The following is a 23001-nucleotide window of genomic DNA, read 5'->3' on the forward strand; positions in this document are numbered from 1 at the left end:
CATATAAACCACAACTTTTGTAGACCTTTTTTTTCTCTTTTTCTTGACCCGATAAAACATTGGCTGGGTTTTTGCCCTGTCTTCCTCCCAGTTCCCAGCCTGGCTTTCCCACGTGCCACCCTTTGCAGCCCCGAGGCTGTGAGATGTCGCTCCCCCAGCCCCCCATCAGTGCCACCGGCTTTGATTTGCAGCACTCAGGACCCTGGGATGTTTTTAGGGCAGGAGCTGGGAACTTCTCCCTGATCCTCGGGGAGGCAACGGCCACAGTGCAGCTCCAGAGGTGGCCTGGGGATGCGGGGGAATGCTGAGTGCCCCAGGGACACGCAGGGATGCTGGGTGCCCTGGGGATGCGGGAGGATGCTGCATGCCCTGGAGATATGGGGGAATGCTTGAGCACCCCAGGGATGCAGGGATGCTGGATATCCTGGGGATGCAGGAATGCTGGGTGCCCCAGGGATGCAGGGGGATGCTGAGAACCCCAGGGACATGCAGGCATGCTGGGTGCCCTGGGGATGCAGGAGGATGCCAGAACACCCAGGGACATGCAGGCATGCTGGGTGCCCCAGGGACATGCAGGAGGATGCTGAGTGCCCAGGGATGTGCAGCGATGCTGAGCATCCAGGGATGCAGGGATACTGGGTGCCCGGGGATGCAGGGATGCTGGGTGCCCTGGGGATGCAGGGGGATGCCTGAACACCCCAGGGACATGCAGGCATGCTGGGTGCCCCAGGGACATGCAGGAGGGTGCTGAGTGCCCCAGGGATGTGCAGCGATGCTGAGCATCCAGGATGCAGGATGCTGGTGCCCAGGGATGCAGGGGGATGCCTGAGCACCCCAGGAACGTGCAGGGATGCTGAGCATCCCAGGGATGCAGGGATACTGGATGCCCCAGGGATGCAGGGATGCTGGGTGCCCCAGGGATGCAGGTGGATGCCTGAGCGCCCCAGGAACGTGCAGGGATGCTGCGTGCTGTGCTCATGTGCAGGACAGCACACCTCCCACTCCAGATGGCCACAAATCCTTGATCCCACGTGACCCTCGTGGGGACAGGGCATGAGGTCCAGCCCCGCCGGGTGCAGCGGGTCAGCGCTGCCGTCCCGGGACCCGGCACGGATGAGGGAGAGTCCGGTTGGGCGCATCGGGGGAGCAGACACATCAGGAGATGGATACGCAGATGGCAGCTCTCTTGGAGAGACGGGGACCGTAATCCTCCCCATGGGTCCCATTATCATCTCTATCTGGTGAAAAAACTCTCATCCTGGATGTGTCTAATCCTAATCACTCCCTATCGCACAGGACCACTTCAGACGGGCCAGACGGACAGACGAGGCCTCCTCCTGCCCCGCATATCTGCACAGGCAGCCCCCGGATGGGGGGGGGGGGGGGGGAGAGGCCACCCCTTCGCTCCTAATCCCTCCGCGAGGCCTTCATTTAAAAGGGGATTTGCTGTTTATTCCCTCGGCAGGCTGCGCCATCATTACAGGGGTCGACATCTGATCTGGGAGAGCCTTGTTAAAAAATAATAACGGCACGTTAATTTGGGGGAGGGGGGTGAGATTGGGGGGCTGGGTAATGCACTGGCGAGTTTCCAAGCCCGAGAGCATCGCTTGGGCTCAGTTGCCTGCAACGAAAGTCTCAGGTCTCTGCAGCGGTGGCTGGCCGGGGCTGCTCGCCGCGATGTCCCCTTGGACCCTCCCAAAAGACCTCGGAGGTGGTGAAATCCATCCTGGGGGGGGGGGGGAGCTGTGATACCCCCCCGGCATTTCCTGGCAGGGGGGCTGAGATTTGGGCACCACACGGCCCCTCTCCCCAATGCCAGCCTCCCCGCTTGCACGTTTAATTCAGCCCTCTCCTGCTTCCACATCCATATTTATGGCAGGGATGGGTGCAGGACAGGAGGGTCGTCACTTGGGGGGGGGTCTCCTGCTACCAGCCCAGCCCTGGGGGGGTGCCTGGGGCTGCTGGGGGGGGATTGGGGGGGGGATTAAATCCAGAAGGGAAAATATCCTGCAGCAGGTGCAGCTTGCGACAGGTCTGAACGGCTGCCAGCCGGCTCGGAAATCCCAAACACATCTGTGCTCCTCAGTTGGACACCAGATGGGCCCCGGGTTAGTATTTTGGGCTGGAGTTAGCTTGGAGGGGCTGGGATGAAGCTGGGGGGGGGGAAGAGGGGGCTGGCTGCTCCAGCCCGGGATGCTCACACCTCGCCTGCATTCCCCCATACACTTACCCTGGTATTTTTAGCGTGTTTTGCCAGCCGGAGGCCAGACCCCTCTCGGGGTGTGGGGCAGGTCGGGGCTACACTGGAGAGCACAGCGATCCCTGCCAGGCACCGCGGTTCTCCAAGCTCCGGCTCTGCCTCCCACTTCTCACCCCAAATCGCCCAGCGAAACCCAGCTCCTCGCCACTCCGGGGTCCTACGAGCATCCATCAGGCGAGAGCTGCAAAGCCCTGCGCGCACAAAAGCCCTGCCTAAGTGCTAAATATTATTAACCCCCAATATTCTTAGCCGCGGCTGCACATCTAATTCCCCCGGCGGATTAGGACCATCCCAACCCCATCCCGTCTCCATTCCGGTGTCCTCCTGTCCCCGGCACTGGGCTGGCACAGGGATGGCTGCATCCTCCCATGCCAGTGGCTCCAAGCACTCCTGCAGCTGAACTGTGCTGGGGCCAGCCCCTGCACCCCAGCCCCATGCACCCGACCGCGTGTACCCCGTCCCATGCACCCCAGCCCCACAGGATGAGAGCCGGAGCTCCCTGTCCGCTCCCGGTGGCAGCAGATGCAGCTCACCAGCCTCCCGGCTCCCGGTTATTTTTAGGAGCATGTCGGTGGCTAAATCTGGCACCGTGTGGGCTCGAGGCTTCCCGGCGGCATGGCGGCTGCTGCCCCATGCAGCGCTTTTGGGCTCCGCGTCTCCCCGTGCGAGCCGGGAGCATCACGAGTGCACGTGGGGCCGTGCTCCCCGGCCGGGGTGTGCTCAGCGTAGGACCACACTGCAGGATGGGAAAACCATCCCAGTGCAGGGATGGCTGTAGCGGGAGAGGAGTTTCCCAGCCTCGTGGCACCAACCCCTGCCCGAGCGAGCGTGGGGTGCAGGGTGGGTTACAGCAGGGCAGCACCGGCACCCCCAGCCCCATTTAACATCCTGCTCCCAAGCGGCAGGAGTGAGGGGCAAGCCCTGACCCCAAGCACAGGGATTAAGAGCCCACGAGGGTCCCCGATGGCTTCACTCGGGCTAACCTACAAGCAGGGGGATGCCACCACCCACCTCTCCCTTCCCACAGGGCTGGGGCAAACAGGGCACCTCTTCCCTCCCCATCTCTCCCTGAGCCCTGTGCCCCAGCCGAGCTGGGAGCCCGCGGCTGCTCCGATAAGAGGAGGAAGGCGTTGAATGCAGAAACGTGGCTGTGGGAAGCAGAGCCGGCAGGGACTTGCATGCCCATGAGGAGGGGAGAATGTGCCTTCTTCCAGCCCTGCCTCTGCCCAGCCAGGGCTGAGCCGGGCGGCTGTGAGGGGTCCTTTCCCCCTACATCTCCTCCCAATCCCACTGCCCCTGTGCACACACAGACCCATCCCCATCTCCGTCTCCATCCCCATCTCCATCCCATCCCCATCTCCATCCCTGTCCCCATCTCCATCCCCATCCCCATCCTCATCTCCATCCCCATTCCCATCTCCATCCCCATCCTTGTCCCCATCTCCATCCCCATCCCCATCCCGTCCCCATCCCCATCTCCGTCCCCATCCCCATCTCCATCCCCCATCCCCATCTCCATCCCCATCCTCATCCCCATCCCCATCCCCATCTCCGTCCCCGTCCCCATCCCCATCCCCATCCCCATCTCCGTCCCCATTCCCCATCCCCATCCCCATCTCCATCCCCATCCCATCCCATCTCCGTCCCCATCCCCATCCCCATCCCCATCCCCATCCCTTGTCCCGCACCCTGAAGCCCCAGAGGTGCCGGCACAGCCTCGGGGATGCTCAGGGACCCTGAGCCTGGGGCACAGAGCCCAGCACCCCGGCTGGGGACGGCTGCACGTCCCCACGGCTGGCGACGGCCGTTCTGCTTCTCTCTCCCCCTCCCCTCTCTCTCTCTCTTTCTGAAAATTGATAATTAACCTTTTGTCCATGGGGCTGTTGTGTTTATTTGGTGCAGGCGGCTGCAGGGCGCTGATATGGAAATCGCAGCCGGCAGGCAGCTCCCCGTCCTCCCCGCAATCTGCAGCCTCGCACAGCCGTTGGGCAGAGATAAGCAGGTGCTTATTCACAGCCCTGCAGCTGCCTGCGAGGGCAGCCCTACCTGATCACTCCAATCTCAGTGAAAAACTACTTGAGGTTAGGTTACCGTGATGGAGAGAGCCGATAGAGACCGTGCCAGACAGCTCCCCCGGCTCCCCGGCTTCGCCTCCGCCCGCGCCTCCTGCCTCCCTCTACCCGCATCCTCTCCGCTCCCTCCGTCTCCCTGCTCTGTCTTCCCTCTTATCTCCCTCTCCACATCCCTTTGATTTCTTTTTTTTTCCCTTCCCCCCCCCCCTTTTTTTTTCCTTAAAGAATTCATCTTTGTGTTTCATGTGAACTCTCGGTGGCTCCCATCTCCCCAGCTTGGCCGCCGTTCTCCTTCCCATCCCCGGCTCCTGCCTTTGCTCCCGCATCCACATTTCCCTGGGGTGGAAGAGGCAGATTTGGGCATCGGTGTATAAACCTCCATCCCAGCTGCACGCGTGCAGGCAGCCGGGGCCGTGCCCGCCCCCAGCCCAAAAGGCAGCGCCGGCTTTTGGGAGGCGATGGTCTCTTTTTGGTTCCAGCAGCTGCCGGTGGTGTTTTGCTCACCGGTTATTGCTGCCGCTTCCTTTCACCTCGGGTTTCCCCCTGCCCGGGGTGACCGCATCGCTCTCAAATGGAAAGGGGAAGGCAGCGGGGTGCTGCGGGCAGCGGGGTGCTGCAGGCAGTGGGGTGCGTGGGCATGGGCAGCAACACGGGGTGAAGTGGGCGCCCGCCGGGGCATTCCCAAGCAGCGGGGAAGCGTGCCATACCGAGCACGGGGCTGGCACGGCCCCGGTAAGTGCGAAGGCGGGTGATGGGTGCCGCGGCGGGGCCCCGTCTGCCCCCCCGGGGGTTTCTGCCTTCCTGCCGCTCTCTTGCTCTGAGTGTGGGGGCGGTGGGAGCCCGTCCCGCTTCTCCTTTACCAGGGGGGAAGTTTCTGCTCGGCACCAAGCGTGCGGCTCTGACTCAGACAGAAACCGGCTGGAAGCGCTGGCAGGCTCCCCGGAGGTTGGGCGGGAGGGGGCTCACCTGCACGGGGCAGACCCCGCACCCCCAGGGGTTCCCCCCAAGCCAAGGCGGAGGACCCTGTGCCCCCAGGGGTTCCCCCCGTGCTGGGGCAGACCCTGGACCCCAGGGGTTCCCCCCATGCCGGGGCAGACCCCGGGACCCCAGGGGTTCCCCCCACGCTGGGGCATTCCCCGGCCCCCGGCAGCCCAGTGCCGCTGATGCACGGCGCCTGCAGCTGCCTGGGCAGGTGCTCGCCTGTTTGCTTGCGGAGAAAACCCTCCCGCCGCAGGTGACGTGGGGGACACGGGGCCGCAGCTGGGTGGGATTTTCCTGGCCGGCCCTGAAACCCTCTGGTTTTGACTCGCTGCCCCGGGACACTCTCCAGGAGCAGCCGCTGCCATTTAATCCCCCATGTGCTTTCCATCTCTTGTTGCCTGACCCTCGCTGCAGGGCGGCTTGGCAAAACCCCGAGCCGACGATGCCGAGCCCACCTGGGCCTGCGGCCAGCCCATCCCACCAGAAATAAAAGGAGAAGAGGCAAGAGCACGAAACATGGGTGGAAACCCTCCTGCCCGGTGGGCGGGCAGCTGGGAGCCCACAGCCCCACGCAGCCGAAACCTCTGCCAGCCCTTGGTCCCCACGGCCAGGCTGCTCTGCCCTCGCCGGTGGGGCACTGGGCATCTCCAGGGTGGGTAGGATGGAGCTGGGACCCCCCAGCCTCGCCAGGATGCAGGATGCAGGTCTGGGGCAGAGGCTTGCTGGGGGCAGCTGCAGTTTCCCCCCTTGGGTGCGCAGCCTTGGCTGGGTGCACGCCGTCCCGGCTGGGTTGGGGCTGTGGTTTGTAGCCGTGTGGCCCTTTCCCCAGGCGCATTGGCCCCGTGCCGGGGCTTCCCCTCATCTCCCTGCAGCACGCAGACCGCGCTCGCCATCCCCTGGGACCCCGGGCTGTACCCAGAGTGCAGAGACGCTGCAGACCCTGCCGGTGACACCCCGTTTCGCCTCATCTGTCGCACAGCACAGCACCCCTGCACCCCCATGCTCTGGGACCCTCCTCCCCACGTACACCCCACTGTCCCTTCTCCTTCCTCCCCCCCCAGGAGCCCCAGGCTGGGGGCACGAAGCAGGGAGCCCTGGGTACCATCTGCGGGAGCCCAGGTGGCCGCCGAGACACGCCATCTGCTCAGCCACCTTCGGGGACCGTGCAGGCGCTGCTGTATTTTTAGGACACGTTTCCTCCCTCCCACCTGCAGCCCGGAGTCGCCTTTCGGTTTTCTAACAAGTTGTTTCTCTCGCTGGCGGCTGTCGGGGAGCCCAGGCCCCGGCGTGGGGAGGGCTGGCCTGGGGGTGCAGGGATGGACTGCAAAGGGGGGCTCCGTACCTGCTGGGGGGGGGGTTATTGCAAGCGCCGAGCAGGCCAGGGCGATGCCTGGAGCCAGGCTGGTGCGGGGAGCCTGTGTGGCTCGTGCACGGTGCTGATGCTGCAGCTGCGGTTCAGGAGGGCAGCGGCAGCCAGGGGACATCCCCGTCCCCAGGCAAAGGGGCCAGCGGGTTGCAGGGCTGCAGGAAAAGGGACGAGCCCTCGGTGTTGCAGCGTGCTGGTTGTGCTGGGCTGCACCGTGCTGGCCATGGTGTGCTACACTGCAGCGGCCGTGCTGTGCCGGGCTGCACCACGCTGTGCCGGGCTGCACCACGCTGTGCCGGGCTGCACCACGCTGTGCTGCAGCTACCCCCGTGTTGCATGGGCCATGCTGTGCCGGTTGCACCATCCTGTACTGTGCTTCCCACACTGTCCCGCGCTGTGCTGTGTTGCATCGTGCCGGCCATGCCATGCTGGGCTGCATCATGCTGGCTGTGCCTCACTGCTTTGCTAGCGCAGTGCTTCAACTTGACAGCTATGCCACGCCACGCCACGCCACGCCATGCCACGCCATGCCATGCCGCACCGTGCCGGCTATGCCGTGCCATGCTGCATGGTGCTGCCCGTGCTGAGCTGCACCTTTGACAGCCATGCCGTGCTGCACCATGCTGGTTCTGCCGTGCCATGCTGCACGGTGCTGCCCGCGCCGAGGTACCCCACGACAGCCGTGCCATGCCGTGCTGCACCGCGCTGATCCTGCCGTGCCGCGTGACGCTGCCTGCGCCAAGCTGCACCGCGCCGGCCCCTCGCAGTGAGGAAGTGAAGCCGGCGCAAAGGGGAAGTTGTTGGAAAGTCAGACCGGAATGGCTGATAGGGAAGGCAGAGCTGGGCTTGGTCGCAGATGGTTCCTGTTGGGGAAGGACATGGGCGCAGCTGCCCGGCCTCCCCCCACCCGCCGCATTATCACTGCCCGGCAGCTGTTCACCTTCCCCCTCGCCATGGGACACGGCTCTGCTGCCACCCCGGCCCCGGCCATCACATGAACGGCCCTCGCGGCAGGGCAGGCACCGAGCGGGCAGGACGCTCCGCACCCCGCCGCGTCCCGCCGGTGCTCAATATCTCCCTCCCCGGCGCGGCTCCTGTACCGACGCGTGGGAACAGGCTGGCTGTGCCGGCTGCTGTGAGGTTCGCGGCGCTGGGGTGCTGACACCCAACCCCTGGGATGCCCGGGGGACCCCCCAAGCTGGACAGCCACCCCTCCTGGGCCAGGGCGGCGGGCAGGACCGGCCAAGGTAAGGCCGAGGCAGCAGTGGATGGAAGGCGGCGGGTGGCCGTGGCCGCACCGTGTGCCATGCCGTGGCGCACGTGACTCACCCCAATGTCACACGCAGCCTCAGGCGGGCAGATATTCCCCGAGGGTGGCACGCAGCTGGTGCCCATCGGTGCATCCCCATGGGAGTGGGGAGCTGGGGCATGGCCGAGCCCATGGCACTGGCACCGCGGGGCACCACGGGCTCACCGTCACGGTGACCCATGCAGAGCCTGCTCTGCAATTAACCTTCCATAATGAGTAATCAGCCACGGTTGTATTTTATTTACAGCGTTTCAATACTCTGTTTACTGGGTGTTTTTATTCATTCTCGGGTCAGCAGCTTGCACGTGGCTCGGGAGCACGTTCCCATGCTTGCTCCCTGGCAGCGGCCGGATCCTGCGTGCAGCAAGTTTGTGCCACCGGGGTCAGGATCCGACCCCACGGGCTGTCCAGGTGCTGCTGTTTGCTTGCAGCGTGGCAGCGTCGAGGCTCCACGGGGCCAGGGCATCCCGTGGCCCTGTGCCGGAGCATCCCCCCGGCACCGGCACAGCCACGTGCAGGGCAAGGGGCACCCCACAGCCCAGCCTCAGCCGAGGGGTTGCTGCATCTCTGAGGGGGGCTCAGGGGGTTCCTGCTGGGCCTGTGCCCGGCACTGGGCAGGAAAGCGGCTGCCGGCTGAGTCACCGGCATTCGTCTGCCCGGAGTGAACAATACTGGCCCTCTGCCTCACTTCCCCTCGCACGCCCCTCTCCCCACCAGCACCGTGCTCTGGCCGCAGCCCCCTGCCCCGCTGCCCAGTCCTGGCACCCATGGGTCCCCACCCGGTCCCTGACCCGTGGGTCAGGGATGTGGCGAGGACAGGCTCGAGGGCAGAGTTTGGGGTGTACCCTGGGTGCTGCGCCCATCGTGCCATGCCGGTTCGCCGCAGGTGGGAGCTGTGCTGGGGTCCCTGTCCCCAGACCTGCCGCCCGCAGCAACGTTCGGCGCATCCTGGGTGAGGGGCACCCGCCGATAAGGTGCCGGGGACCGGGCGGGCGCAGCGCTGCCGCGGCGGCTCGGCAGGCACCGTTGACCGGAAGGCTGCAGCGAGGGGAGCCGTGCAGATTGCTGCGGGCTCGCCGAGCTGCCGGTTAGGAGCTTGGCAGGAGAAATGTTTATTTTGTTGGTGGAATATCTCTGCAAACTTCCTGATTTCCTTGCGGCCGGCGAGGCAGCGATAGGGCTGGCGAGGCCGTTGCCTGCCCCGCGCTCCGGCTTCGGCACGGAGAGCTGTTATCTCCGATGCGCAGCGGGCAGGGAAGAGGTGGAGAAAGGGAAATGAAATACAACAGAGGTGGCACATTTTTTGCTCTTGATAACAAGCCCTGCTTTTAGCCTGGGAACTTGGAAACGATGCAGGTGGCCAGAGACAGCCGCAACGTCCCCCGCTGCTGCGGCGCATCTGGACCTCGTAACGAATCCCAGACCTCCCCGCCACGAAGCTGCGGCTCCCCACGGCACTGCACGGCACGGCACAGATTGGTGCCGACCTCCACACGGCCAGAGCCCGGTGCTGGGGCATTTTGGCCCCGAGGGGTTTCTGAAAGCAGCCTCAGGGCTTTGCTCCCCAGCCAAGCTGCGTGCCGGAGCGAAGGCAGGCTGTGCCGCACTGCCTCCTGCTAGCTCCGATTGATTTTTGCAGGGATGCGTGGTGTTGGAAGTGCAATGCAAGCTAATTAAATTCCCATCGTTAAAGAGCCCGGTGCAGGCAGTTGCAGGCTGTGGGATGGGGAGGGCTGGCAAGCAGACAGGTATAGCCTGGTTTGGAGGGGAGAAGGGGAGTGCGAACCCGCTGTTAACCTCACCGGGGCTGCCCGCCGGCGAGGGGCAGGGAGGCAACCATGGTGCTGCAGCAAGGCCAAGAGATGCCATTGCACAGAGGTCTCGCATGCCCCAGGCAGTGTTAGGGACCAGGCCTCGAGGACACGGCTCTCGTGGAGGCTCAGCACCGCCATTCCCCTTGCCCAGCCCTGCAAAGGGGAGCAGTGCCATGCAGAGGGGAACTCCCCGGGCGAGGGACCAGAGGAGCCGGAGGGACTCTCTGCACCGCGGCGGGGTGCGTGGCTCTGCCAGTGTGCTGTGCTCGCCGGGGCAGCTCAGGGGATTTTGTTCAGCATGTCCCAGTGAATTCCCACTGGCCAAGGATGAGGCTGGCAGGACTTGCTGCTGGTGTTGCCGCTGCGCGCTGCTCCCATGGGAGCACCAGCAGCATCTCTGTACACGCCAAAGCACCAGCTCCCTGAGACAGGGCAGCACGTGGCCGTCTCTGCTTCGCAATTAAAACACTTTCCAGACTCTCCGTGGCGAAGAAAAGCTGGACACTTGGCCCCCAGCAGCCCCAAAACCTTAAAGCACCCAGAGGAATGGTGCCGTATCCCAAAGTCTCCCAGTGTTTAAGCCAAGCCGGTGATTTTTCGGAGCCTGCGGCACAGGGCAAACGGGGATGATAAGCAGTAGGGGCCGGTTTCCCCTCGAATGCCACGAAGCAGGAACGAATCTGTCAGCCAGGAAAACAGGATTTTTTGTTTTCTTTTAATGTTATGGAAGTTGTGCGAAAGCCGCAAAGCCCCCGGATCTCCTTCCCGGCGGTGACGGCCCGGGGGGCTGCTCCTTCCAGCCCTCGGCCGAGGAAGCGAGGGGCCGGGGCGGCTGCGGGGCGGGTGGCCCTGAGGCTGGGGACCCCCACGAGTGGGCGAGGAGGGAAGCCAGGCGCAAACGAACCCCCTTTCTTCAGAAAGGCTGGCGAGCGGCACTTCCTGCCGAGCAGATGTCACCGCGGCGGATGCAGCTGCGGCGGGCGATAGCCGGCGGGCTGGCGAGCCATCTTCCCCAGTCGCTGGCTCCCCACCAGCCCCTTATCTCCCCCCCGCATTCCCCGATGAATTAACGCGCAGGGAAAGGCAACGCCAGCCAGGGCCCCTGCTGCAAGCAAAATGCCAAGGGAAGAATGCCGGGGACTCCGGCCCGGCTCCCAGAGCTTGCTCTGGGCTGGATTTAGGCGCCGAGATTCAGGCCACCACATCCGTGCATGCAGCCAGGGCAACGGGACCATCCGCGGTCACACTGACCCTTCCCATCCCGGCACTTCCCTGCTCCGAGCACGGCATCCCTGCAGGCATGCTCTGAGCAAACGGATCCCCGTGCAAAATGGGAACCCCAGCAGCGGCGTGGGGCTTTGCATCACTGCGGCTGCTCGTGAGCACCTGGCCCCGCGCTGTCCCCAAGCTCTGCTCGGCGCTGTGCCGGGCAGGCACCGCTGGCACAGCCACATCTAGCAAGAACCGCAGAGAGGCACCCAGGGATGCTCTGCTCCCCAAGAGGGAGCGGATAGAGGTTGAGAAGCCCAGACTGACAGACAGACTCACTGGGGGTGACACAGGAAACCTGTGGCACGCCAGGGGCTGAGCGCCGCCACGGCTCGGTGCCTTCGCCTCCAGACAAGCCTCCTGCGAGAGCCGGGCTGCGGCAGGACCCCTGGCACGGCGTGGCGGAGGGGCTGCGGGTGCCCATGGGTGCTGCCCGCGTCGGGGCAGGTCTGCGTGGCTCCCGGCTGCTTGGCATACCGGCGGGCGAGGGGATGACTCACCAGCGCGGCGAGGGGGAAGGTGTGATAAACCAACACCGTGGGCTTTTTTAAAAAGCCTGAGGCTTGCGAAGGGGGGGATGCAGCCTGAATAGCAATCAGCTCTTACAGGCACGCTGGGAAGCGACAGGGCTGAGCAAGAGCCCGGGCTGCAGGAGCTCGGGAGAGCCGGGGAGAAGGAGGGACACTGCGGTGCCGGCGGGATGCAGTGTGAGGGGCTGAGTGAGAGCTACAGGGAGAGAGGCAGTGGGTCAGGACTGACGGTTGGGCACCCACAAGGTGTGAAAAGGGACCCCCGACACTGTGGGGGCTGCAAAGGCACGAGTGGGGCACGGGGCTGGGGCTACCCCGGCGGCAGTGTGTGCCGGCGGCACCCATCGCGTTGCCCCCAGCCTGCGTGCGTGGCCCCGATAGCAGGCGGGGGTCATGTGCGCGGGCAGATACGGGGCCCGGATGGCGCGTGGTGGTGACCATTTCCTGCGAGGGTTGGTGCCAGTTGCCCTCATCCGCCCTCAGCGAGCACCTTATCTGCTGGCTCACGCCGCGCCAGGCCCCAGTTGCCCCCCCCCTCGCCCCCAGGCCGTGCCTTGGGGAGCCCCTTTGCCTGGGGCAGGTCCTCGGCAGCTCCCCAAGCCACCCCGCTGCAGCCTCTCCCCACGCACACCCAGCAGGGATGGAGGACATCCCTCCTCCCCGCGGGTCCCGTGAGCAGGAATGATGGGTGACGGTACCGACACCCTCCCGTGGGACCAAGACACCCGTGGGAGCGGTGCTGGCAGGAGCAGGGAGGACGGGCAGCGGCGGGCGCAGGGCAGGATGCGCGGCGGCAGGAGATGCCGGCTCCTCAAAACAAAGAGGAGCGCAAATTGCCGTAACATGTGCAGTTAATCCCCGCGCCGGGCTGTTGCACGCCGCGCCATCAATCACGCGCCGGCGTGACCGACACCGAGTCATTACAGGAGTTTCCACCCTCTCTGCCGGGTGGGAACCTGTCGGGGCCCCATCGTGCCCCGGCTCCAGATTTGTTGGGGGACGGATTGCCAGGCCCTGAGCTGGGACGGATCCAGGCAGGCTATCGAGCCCTGGCAGGCGCTTATCTCTCGGCCCGGCCGTTGCTTTCCCACCGCGGTGGAGCGAGGCCGCCGGCTTTGCCAAAGTGGGGCTGGTCCCATCATCTGCCCCACTGCGCCGCATCTGCCCCATGTCCCCGGGGAGCTGAGCGTTGGGGGGTGTTTCCCCACCAGCACTGACCCCAGGGATGCCAGACTCCCCCTCCATCCCCATACGGGGACCCACGCGTGGGGTGGATGCGTGGCCATGGGGCACACGCAGCAGTCAGCCAGCAGCCACCAGCCCGGGCTGGACAAGGAGTGGGCTGAGAGGGGGGGGTCACGAAGGGGTTAACCCGGGGAAGTTTGCTCACTCTCGGCAATGATTTAAACCAGACAGAAAGGTTCTGTCATCCATCACGCTAACAGCCAGATCATTGTGTTTTAAAGTGTCTGTAATTGCAGCAATACAGAGACCGGGAGAAAGATAAAGGCTGGGAAGATGCAAATGCGGAGGGGAAGCACCAGCCCCCCGCACCCAGCAGGGAGAAACCCGGGGAGCCCCGGGCCCAGCCCTGCCCCGGCTGGCGGCTGAGCGGGGACAGCCATGGGGACAGCCATGGGGACAGCCGGAGGGTGGCCCAGGCGTCCTCCTGCCTGCCCCAGCTCGCCTATGGCGCAGGGCGGGTGCTGGGACATCCCCACTGCGGGTGGGAGCACCCACAAAACAGAGCAAGCAAACAAAACCGGGGACAGGCACACGCAGAGCGGGCGCTGGGCTCCATCTGCTTTACTCTAAATATTACCTTTAGATTACCTTTATCTTGCGGCAGCTTCCTCGTTATCCCTGGCTTAGCACTAAGTGGCACTTCTCTCCCCATCCCCTCTGTGTCGGGATGCAGGGATCGCCGGGGACAGCGTGCGAAGGATGCTGAGATCCTACCCAAAGCGTGCAAGGAGGTGGCCATGGCCACGGCCATGGGTGCCCGGGCTTTGTCCCAGTGGCCAAGGCCACGTGCAAGCACGCCGGCAGGGAATTATTAACATTCAGACGAGGCTCGCCGAATAAAGCGAGCTAACACAAATGTTTATTTTCACAGTAGTGAATTATGACTTCAATAGACCAAAATTACAGGCTGCGCGCGGGGAATAGAAACGAAGCAGACCCTGCCACCCAAATGCCGCCGGGGGGGACGCGGCGTGGCTCCCTCCTGCCCACGCTGTCCCATGCGGGCTACGGTGCTGCTGCCGCCTGCCCGTCCCGCCGGTGCACGGGCAGCTCTTGCCCGCGCGGCAGCCCCGGCGGGGCGGCTGTGCCCGGCTCCGTCTGCCTTTGCTGCAAAGACCCCGTGAGCTCACGGGGCAAGCTGGTGCCAAGCCAGCAGGTATTTTATAGCATCCTTCAGCTACACCCCAAATTAACCAGGAGCCGGAGAGGTGGCGGCTTTTCCCGGCAGGTCCCTGCGAGGTGCCCACGGGCAGGGTGTCAGCAGGTTGGCGGGGACGGGTTTGGTCACCCATGGGGCCCGGCTGGGTTCGTGGCACAGCAGCAGCTGGGCGTTTACGGGCAGGTTTTGCAATGTATTCGATGGCTTGCACTGCATCGGGGTGGATGTGTGGGACAATCCGTTCGGCTGAGAGCATGGTCACCTCCGTGGGCAGGTCCCTGCTCTCCCGGTGAGCAGCCAGATCCCAAAGGAGCCCTGTGCTGGCACCCCAGAAAACTGGGGCTCTGCCTGGGGAACGCTCTCCGGCTGCCTCGGTGATGGCTGGTGCTCCGCGATGCCTCGACGTGCGCGCCGGCGGGGACTGCGCCGTGCACCGCGTGTCCAAATGCACACGCACCGCCGGCATTTGCATGTGCCAGCCGGTGCCGCCTATGCAAAGCTGGGGGGCGGCGGGGCGGGCATGCAGCTGTGCGCGGGGGCGGATTTTCCTCCGCTGCTCGTGGGCCCTTTGCCGGTGGGGCCATGACATTCGCTCACAAGAGGCTCCTTGAGAAAGGCCCCGTGGGGAATGAGGGCAGCACTGGGAGGGGCAGGAACGGGGACAACCCCAGTGCTTCAGGCTGGGAAGTGCAGGCAGGGCAGGCAGGCAGTGCATGCGGGGTGCACAGCAGCAGGGTGCGCGGTGCTGCCCAGACGCGGCGCAGCGTGCGCACCCCGTGCCAACCGGTGTAGATACAAAAGCTGTCGAGACCTTCATGCTCCCCCAGCACGGGCAGTGCAACAGCGGGGCAAGGGCCCCCCCGTGGGCCTCCCTCTGGGAACAAGGGATGCAAAACCGGAGCTGGAGGTCGGGATGGCCAAGAGCAGGGTGGAGGGGGCTGGGTCGGGGTGCTGCAGCACCCTCCTGCTGCGACCCCATCAGCAGGGTGACACTGGGGAGGAGCTTGGCTGTGCAGTGACCATGGAGTGGTCATTTAGCAGCCGTGCAGTGGTCACACAGTGGCCATGCAATGGTCATTTACTGGCCATGCAATGGTCACGCAGTGGCCATGCAGCAGTTGTGTAGTGGCCGTGCAACGGCCGTGCAGTGCCAACGCAGTGACCATGCAGTGGCGGTGCATCGGTCATGCCAGGGCCATGCGCTGCCTGCAGAGTGGCCATGCAGCGGTTCTGCAGCGGCGGTGCTACCCAACACGCCGGCAGCGGTTGTGCAACGGCCGTGCAGCGGTGACTCGCCGCCTGGCAGAGCTACCGCGGTTCCCAGCGAGTCCGAGCCCTGGGAAGCGGGCGAGGATGAGTAATACAACAACCATACGGGCGGCAAAGGCTCCGCACAGCAACTCGCAGAGAGAAGGCAGCTGCCAAGCAGAGTAATTACGCAAAGAGGCAGGGCTTCGGCTCGCAGGGAAATTAGCAGGGTTTGCGTTACCCAGCGCACAAGCAAGCAACAACATCGTAGTAGGACCTGGAGGGGGAGAGAAATTTTTAATGCTCCCCCCGCCGCTGGCACGGGGCGTGCAGGAAGGGCACGCCGGGGACCTGGCACGGGCAGGCAGTGCCGCGAACACATGCACCGCTGCCGTGCACCGCTGTAGAGGAAGGGCCCCGCTGGCATTCCTGTGGTGCCGGTGCCACGCAGCCACCCTAGGGAGCCCCGCCGAGGCCAAGCGGAGTGGGGGGCACCCCAAGGGCAGGCCAGGACGGGCATGTGGACTGTTGAGGGCTGTGCCCGTGGGGCTTGTGGCTGTGTATGTGGCTGCTCCTATTGCAACCCCGGCCCTCAGGCCTCCGGAGAGGGAAGCGGAGCAACCGCAACTCCAGCCCCTCGCAGCCCCCCAGCCCCTTGCAAACACCCCCACCCTGCTCCAGCCCTTGCAAGCCCCTGCCCCAGCCCCTTGGCTGTTCCCACGGCCCCAGACAAGACCTGGCCCCATCCCCTCGCAGTCCCCCACCCCACGCAAACAACTCCCGGCCCCTTGCAGCCCCCCAAACCATATGCAGCCCCCCCCATGCAGGCCCCCACCCCCAGCTTTGCAACCCTCAGTCTTCAGCACCCCCAACCCCTCGCGAACCCTGAACCTTTTGCAAACCCCAGCCCCCTGCAGCCCCCAAACCCCGTGCACCCCTTGCACGACCCCCCCCTCAACCCCCCCCTCGGGTTCCCGTGCGGTCCCCAGCCCCTGTGCACACCCCGAAGCCCCGCGCAGCGCCCCCCCCCCCCCCGGTGACACGCAGCCCCGTGTCCCCCACGCAGCCCCCTGGTGCCGTGCAGCCCCCCCCCGGTGCCGTGCAGCCCCCCCCCCCCCCCCCCCCCCCCCCCGGTGCCGCGCAGCCCCGTGTCCCCCACGCAGCCCCCCGGTGCCGCGCAGCCCCCCCGCCCCCCCGGTGCCGCGCAGCCCCGTGTCCCCCGCGCAGCCCCCCGGTGCCGTGCAGCCCTCCCCCCCCCCCCGGTGCCGCGCAGCCCCGTGTCCCGTACATCCCGGTCCCCCCCCCCACCTCCCCCGGCCGCGCACCCCGGGGGCCCCGCTCCGGTGGCGGCGGCGGCGGCGGCGGCGGGGCGCCCCCTGCCGGGCGCGGTGGAGGCACCGTCTAAGGCAGCGGCGCGGGCGGGCGGCGCTCACTCCGGGGCGGGCGGGCGGCGCGGCGGCAGCGGCGGGCGCTGCGGGCGGCCCGGCCCGGCACGGAGCGCGGCCGCGGGCGCCCCATGGCCGCGACGCGGCGCCGGAGGATGCGGCGCCGGGCAGCGCGTAGGGGGTGAAGCGGCCCCGCGGATTTACCGGCTTCTCCGCCCCCGCCCTTCCCCCCCCCGCTTCTCCGGTACCCCCCCTCCGGGGGGGGGGAAGCGCCCCGATCCCCGGGCTGGCGGCCCCCGGCGGCCCCGGGAGCGGCGAGCGGCGGCGGGCAGGTGCCGGGGCAGCCGCCGCCGCGGGGCCGCGCTTCTCCCGCGCCGGCCTTAACCGGGCCGGGGCCGGGGCCGGGGCCGCCGCCGCCGGGGGCCGCTGCCGGCTCTGCCCGCTCCTGCCGGCCCCTGCCTTGGGACTTACCTCACGCCTCCGCCACACCTCAGGACGGTAAGTGCCGTCCGCGCCCGGGAACGGGGACGGGGAGGTTCCCGGTGCCCGGGGAGGCTCCCGGGGAAGAAGGGCTGGGGATGCTACCGGTGCCCGGGGGATGCTACCGGTGCGCAGGGGAGTCGGAGGCTCCCGGTGACCGGCGGATGCTCCCGGTGCGCAGTAGTCGGGGAGGCTGCCGGTACCCGGGGGATGCTCCCGGTGCGCAGTAGTCGGGGAAGCTCCCGGCGCCCGGGGGATGCTCCCGGTGTCGGGGAAGCTGCCGGTGCGCAGGGGACGGGGATGCTCCCGGTGCCCGAGCCAGCGCGGTCGCCGCCGCCACGGTCTCCTCGGCCCCGTGCCTGGCCGCCCCCGGGACGCACCGCGGCGGCGGAGCGGGGCAGGGCGAGCGGGGGCACAGCCGGGGCGAACGGGCACCGGAGCCGCCGTCCGTGCAGCGGGCAGCGTTCGGAGCGGTTCCTGCAGCGGAGGCAGGGCAGGAGCGGTCTGCCGCGACCGTGGGCCCCGCTCCCACGCCGCCGCGCTCACGCAGGGGCGGCGGGATGCGGACCTCTCTCCCCTACCGCGGCGGGGCCGGGGCTTTGCCTGCGCTCCCTCTCCCCGTACCCGGCAGCTGCTTTCCGAGAGCCGGGGCGGCGTGGGGATGGCCCGGCATCCCCGGGAACCCACGCGAGTTTGTGCCCTCACCCGCTCCCCGCAGCAAACCCTCCCCGGGTCGTGGCTCCCGACTTGTGCCCGGCGGGAGAAGTCGTTTTCATCCCTGCATCCCTCCTCCTCGGAGCGCCAACCCGCCGGCTCCACATCCCGCTCCGGATTTAGAGATGGAGCCGCGTTCCGTGGCGAGGAGTAGCTGATCCACTCGGGAGAGTTTGTGGGAGGAAACCCAGGGCTGGTTTGGGAAGTTACAGCTACAGCAGCATAATTCTGTGTTTACACGCGAGGACACGGGTCCGTGCTGGGGACACGCGCCGTGTCCTCGCGTGTGCCACGGCGGGGGGACGGGACAGTTTTGTTGGATGCAGATTTGGGAAGGAAGGCTGGCTTTTGGGGAGCCTCCAGCTCTCTGCCTCGGCGCTGCCCTGCTTCTCATCCTCGCAGCCGTGAATCACCGTCCGGCTCCTTCGGCGGTGGCCTGGTTTTGCAAAGGGGATGCTGTCGGCGTAGCGATGGAGCGGGGCTGGCACCGCGCTCCTCCGTGGCTCCTCCGTGACGCTGGGCCGGGGCACGGCCAGCTCTCCCCATCGCTTCCCCACGCAGCCCTCGCCGCTGGATGGTGCCTTCGGATACCGCAGAGCGTTTCTCTGGTTAAACGCACCTTTTGTTGGATTTTTCCGCCCCCCCCCCCCCCTTATTAGCCAAGAAAAACTTTGCAACTTTCCTTCGCTTTCGGAGAGGAGCTGCTGCCGCTGCTGGGTTTCATTTTGTTTTTTTAATTTGAGGTCACGTGCACGTTGACAGTGTCTTTGAATCTAAGCGATGGTCCCGTCTCTAGCTTAGAAAGAGCTTTTGAGCTCTTCCCTCTGTTGTTTTCTCTCTGTTCAGGAACAAAGAGATTTTTCTGCCTTTAATTAAAAGGAATATTAATTCTCTGCTCCTTTGTCGAGCGACTTGAAGACACTCTGCAAACATCCGTCTGCTTGGCACCGCGGCAGGGTGAGCTCTGCTATGGGATGGGGCACGGAGATACGGGGGAACCATCCCAAAACCCCACGGCAAATGCGGAGCAGCAGCCGGGGAGGATGCTGACAGCCCCGGCGCCCATGGTCCTCGGGTGAGGAGCCCCGTGGGGCTGAGCTGCCGCCCGGGGTGGGCGCTTGGGTCTCCGGAGGCGGATTAAGGCAGGTCCCCGCACGGCGCGTTTCCACGCAGGGAGAAGTTTTGAGCGTTGCTTTTGCTGTGGTTGGGGAGGTAAGCGGAGATGAACTTGGCTGTGCGAAGGGATTTTTCCCTGCCTGCTGCCTGCCGGCAGGCCCGGCCGGTGTCTGCGCTGGCAGGTAAGGTTTTACCCGGGGACAGCCAGATGTTGGGCATGTTTTGTTTGAAAAAGATGTGACTGCAGATGTTGGCTTGTAGGGAGGAAAAGCCAAGATGCGTGGGGTGGGGAGAGGCTGTTCTCCCGTGGTGCTGGGTGCCGGCACGGGGTGGGTGCCGGCTTCGGGCACGGAAGCGGCAAGGCCTCGTGTGGGTGCAGGATTTGCTTTTTATATTGGGAACTTCCAGGGTGCAGGACGGAAAAATACTCCGGTGCTCAGCCCCGCTTCGGGTTGGGAGGGTTGAGCAGCCCCCCAACCTCTGCCTGGTGCTGCGGCATGCTCGGCACCACCGGGCTCGGGGGCAGCTCCGTCGGCACGGCCGGGGTGGGCTGCCTGCAGCCAGCGTGCTGGGGAGGGGGCTCTGGCAGGTCCCACGGGGGACCTGTGGCTGGGGGCTGGCGGGTCTCTGCTGACATCCCCCACGTCCCTTCCCTGGATTTCTGCTTCTGAGCCACGGTCGTTTGCACGCATGGAAAACCCCGGGCAGGATCTGGGCTGTGCGGCGTCCGGCTTTGCCGTGGAAATGGGGTCTCGGCTCCGCTCACTGCCGGCAGCTGGCTTAAATCCCCGGCACAGTCTAGAGGCAATGCGACTCCCTGCCCGCGGCCACCCGGGGAAGGGGTGCAGGGTGCGGCGGGGTGCCGAGGAGAGGCACCCCGTAAATGTCTGTTATTACATCTCTTAATGGGGGTCAGTTGGTTGCTGGCGAGCTGGCCGGGGAGCACGGGGCTGCTGGTGAGGCATGCGTGAGCGCTGGCAGTGGGGTAGGGAGCTGGGGGGGACACACCAGCCCCCACCACCGGCAGCAACGCTGCTTCTGCCCCTGGCCAGACCAGCACAGTGTGCACAAGGTTTTGGGCAGATCAGGGCCTGATCCTGCAAACGGGGCTGCCTGGGCCCTGGGAGGGAGCCGGGGCAGCCCGTGGGTTGCACCGCTGAGCTCGGTGCAAAGCTGGGCTTAAAAGCTGCTGCTGGGATCGAGGGGATGTGGGTCGGATGCTGCAGCCCTGGCTTGTGCTTTCCAAGCTGGACCACGGGCAGGAGCTGGATTAAGCTGCCCCACCATGCTGGGGACAAGGTGGGTCCCCAAACTGGGGCCGGTCCTTGCGAGCTTCATGATGGCCGGCGCGGAGCGAGACCGGACTGGTGGCACAGAGGAGAACCCCCCTGCCCAGGCACCGCTGGCGTTAGTGCCATTGCCCGGTTCGGGGTTTATTTTTAGATTTCCTGAAGCTTGTTTTCTGCCGTCCCTCCCAGCGCGCTCAGGCTCTCCAGGGGCAACCCCACCTTGACAAGCCCACAGCTTTCCTTTGGAAGATGCTGACCAATGTTTCCAGAAAACATCCAAGGGATTTCCTGTTTATTTTGCAAAATTCTCATTAATATTTTTTCCTGTGTTGTTTGATTCAATCTCACACGGGCAAAATCGCCTTGAAATGGAGCCCGTGGTTAAAAAATAGACAAAGAGTCAGTAAGGCAGCGGCCCAGAGGCTGTGGGGATGCACGGCTGGATTCGGCACCCCTTCAGAGCCGCTACCATCCCGGTGTCTGCGGGGCAGGATCCGGCCCGGGGTCCCTGGGGAGCTGGCGGCGCCTCGGCATTCCCACGCTGCAGGGACCTCGCAGGGAGCTCCCCACTGGCGCTGGCGTGTGGAGGAGGATGTTTTCCCTTTCCCAGCCGCTCTGCCTCCAGAATGCCCCATGTCCCCTGGCTGCTCGTGCCGCTTGTCCCCGCTCCAGCCGTCAAGGCCACCTTTGGGCACGAGCGTCCCTGTGCATGTGGCTGGGTGGCTGCAAAAATTACAAATTGGGACATTTTAGCCTGAACCTCTCCCTGCCCTCGAAGAGCATCCGCCTCTGCAGCCGGGGCATCGGGCTGGTTTTGGGGTGCCCCTTTGGCAAGATATTGGTGGATCGGTTGCCCTTCCGGCGTGGCCGATGTGGTGATACACCCGCAGCCCTTGCACCGGGGAGGTGGTTTGCAGCCGAGACGTGGGTGTTTCCTGGGCGGGGGGCAGCTCCGGCCGGCGCTGCTGGTGCCCACGTGCCTCCAGGTATGCTGGGCTGGCCACGGCACTCTGTTTACTCGCGGTGTTTAGCCAGTATATTTAATTTCCAGGAGCGTAAGGCAGCTGGGGAGCAGTGAGGGTGTGTGCGTGCCCATCTCCCCCCGCCGTCCCGGAGCTGCTGGCAGGATGGGTCAGACGGCAGCACCGGGGTGCAGCGTTGCAGGCAGCGTTTGCAACGGCTGCTGTGCCCCGGCTGGGGGGCTCGGCGGGTGTCGTTGGCTGTCCTGCTGCTCCTCCAGCACCAGTGGGTCAGGGAGACCCCCCAGCCTGACCCTCCGCAGAGGGGGACACCCCACTTTCCAGCCCCTCTCCACGCCAGCCGGCCACGTCGCCGCCAGCTGCTGTTGACTCACAGGCTCCGACGTCGAGTCCCGGGGCTGGGCCTGAGATGCTTTTACAGGCAAGGCTGAAATGCACAAAATGTTCGACTTGTTAAATATGTAGCGTGAGAAAATAGCCTTTTCTGCTCTCCTCCTCGCTGCCGCCGCTCCCCTGCCCCATCTGCTTGCTTGGAAAGCTTCCCGCAGCTGGGGGGGGGCGAGGGGCTGACGGCGCCTGGGGTCCCTTGGCAATCGCCGCCGGCCCGCCTCGAGGATGGCATCCACCCCGTGCTGCCGTGGCCACGCGGAGATGTTGCCCCTTGGCAGCAGGAGGGGTCCTGAGGGCGGCATGGGCGCCTCGAGGATGCGCTTGGTCCATGAGGATGCTGCTTGCGCGAAGCCTCCTCCATCCTCCCGCCCTTCCCACGTGCTTTGGCATCCCGAGGTTTCTCTCCCCTGGGACACGTTTTGAGAGCAAATGTGGGGCCGGCGCTGGGAAAGCCAGCCGGGCTGTGCCGTGGCCGCTGCCGGCACGGGGGATGACGCAGGTGGCGTTGGCACGTCCCACAGGGCCCGGGGTTTCCGAAACAGGGTGGTGCTGCACCTCTCAGGAGGGTGCTGGGAAATACCCCCGTGAGGCACCCCGGCAGCGCCTGGCCGGGCCGGGAGGGAGCCGCCACGCCGGAGCTGGCCACGAGCCACGGTTTTCACCAGCCACCTTAATCCATCATTATCTGGGCACATTTCGGATCCTTGCCAAGAGCAAGGTGGGAAGGGGGGGGTTGTAAGCATGCTTTCCCTATTCCCCTGCCATCCTTTTTGCTGCCTGTGTGTAATTAACAGAGTAATTAAAAACAGGATGAGTTAATTGGTATTCATTTATGTGGCAGATGTTTTTAATTGAGATACGAAACAATTTACCTGTTTACATAAACAATAGCAAATGAAGGCTTGTAAAACAGAGAGGGCGCTTTTTGGGGTTTGGTTTTTTTGTTGTTGTTGTTGTTGTTTTGAGGAAAATCAAACCCATCTCCCTCCTCCCTGGCCACGCCGGCTCGGGGCGAGCGGGAGCTAGCTGGCACTGCCTGTGCGGAGCCGAGGCAGTGGGTTTGGGACCCTGGACGGCTGGTTGTGGCTTCAGAAATGGGGTTTGTTGGGCTTGGGGTGCATGGGGGAGCCTGGCCCCGGGTGCTGATGTCCCCCGCAGAGCCGTGCTGTCACTGCCACGCTGGCGGAGGTGGAAGGGGACCAGGCGTCAGGGTCCCCGCCGGCAGCCGCTGCCCTGGAGCCAAGCGAGGAGCATTGCCCGTGGCGCATCCCCCCCGCCGCCGCCGGCAGCGCCGGACATCCCCGGGATGCTGGCACCGCTGGTGCAGGCAGCGTGGCCAGGGGCTGCTCACGCGATGGGGCTGCGGGGAAAGCAAATCAAAGCAAATCGGGATG

At 65.5% G+C, this 23001-nt stretch overlaps 1 protein-coding gene across 4 annotated transcripts in view; it reads left to right on the forward strand.

The window, feature by feature from the left end:
* Positions 1-7764: 7764 nt before the first annotated feature.
* CBFA2T3 (CBFA2/RUNX1 partner transcriptional co-repressor 3) overlaps positions 7765-23001 on the forward strand; it is a 29400-nt gene continuing 14163 nt past the window's right edge. For 3 of the 4 annotated variants that reach the window (XM_050904293.1, XM_050904295.1, XM_050904297.1), the window contains exon 1: positions 7765-7926. In XM_050904293.1, the coding sequence (XP_050760250.1) occupies positions 7857-7926 (70 nt within the window). In that variant the 5' untranslated portion in view covers positions 7765-7856. Of the gene's footprint in view, positions 7927-17062; positions 17137-23001 lie in introns of those variants that run through there. The other variant, XM_050904298.1, reaches the window with a different exon arrangement.

Source organism: Gymnogyps californianus, chromosome 12, assembly GCF_018139145.2.
Source record: "Gymnogyps californianus isolate 813 chromosome 12, ASM1813914v2, whole genome shotgun sequence".
NCBI classification, from domain to species: domain Eukaryota; kingdom Metazoa; phylum Chordata; class Aves; order Accipitriformes; family Cathartidae; genus Gymnogyps; species Gymnogyps californianus.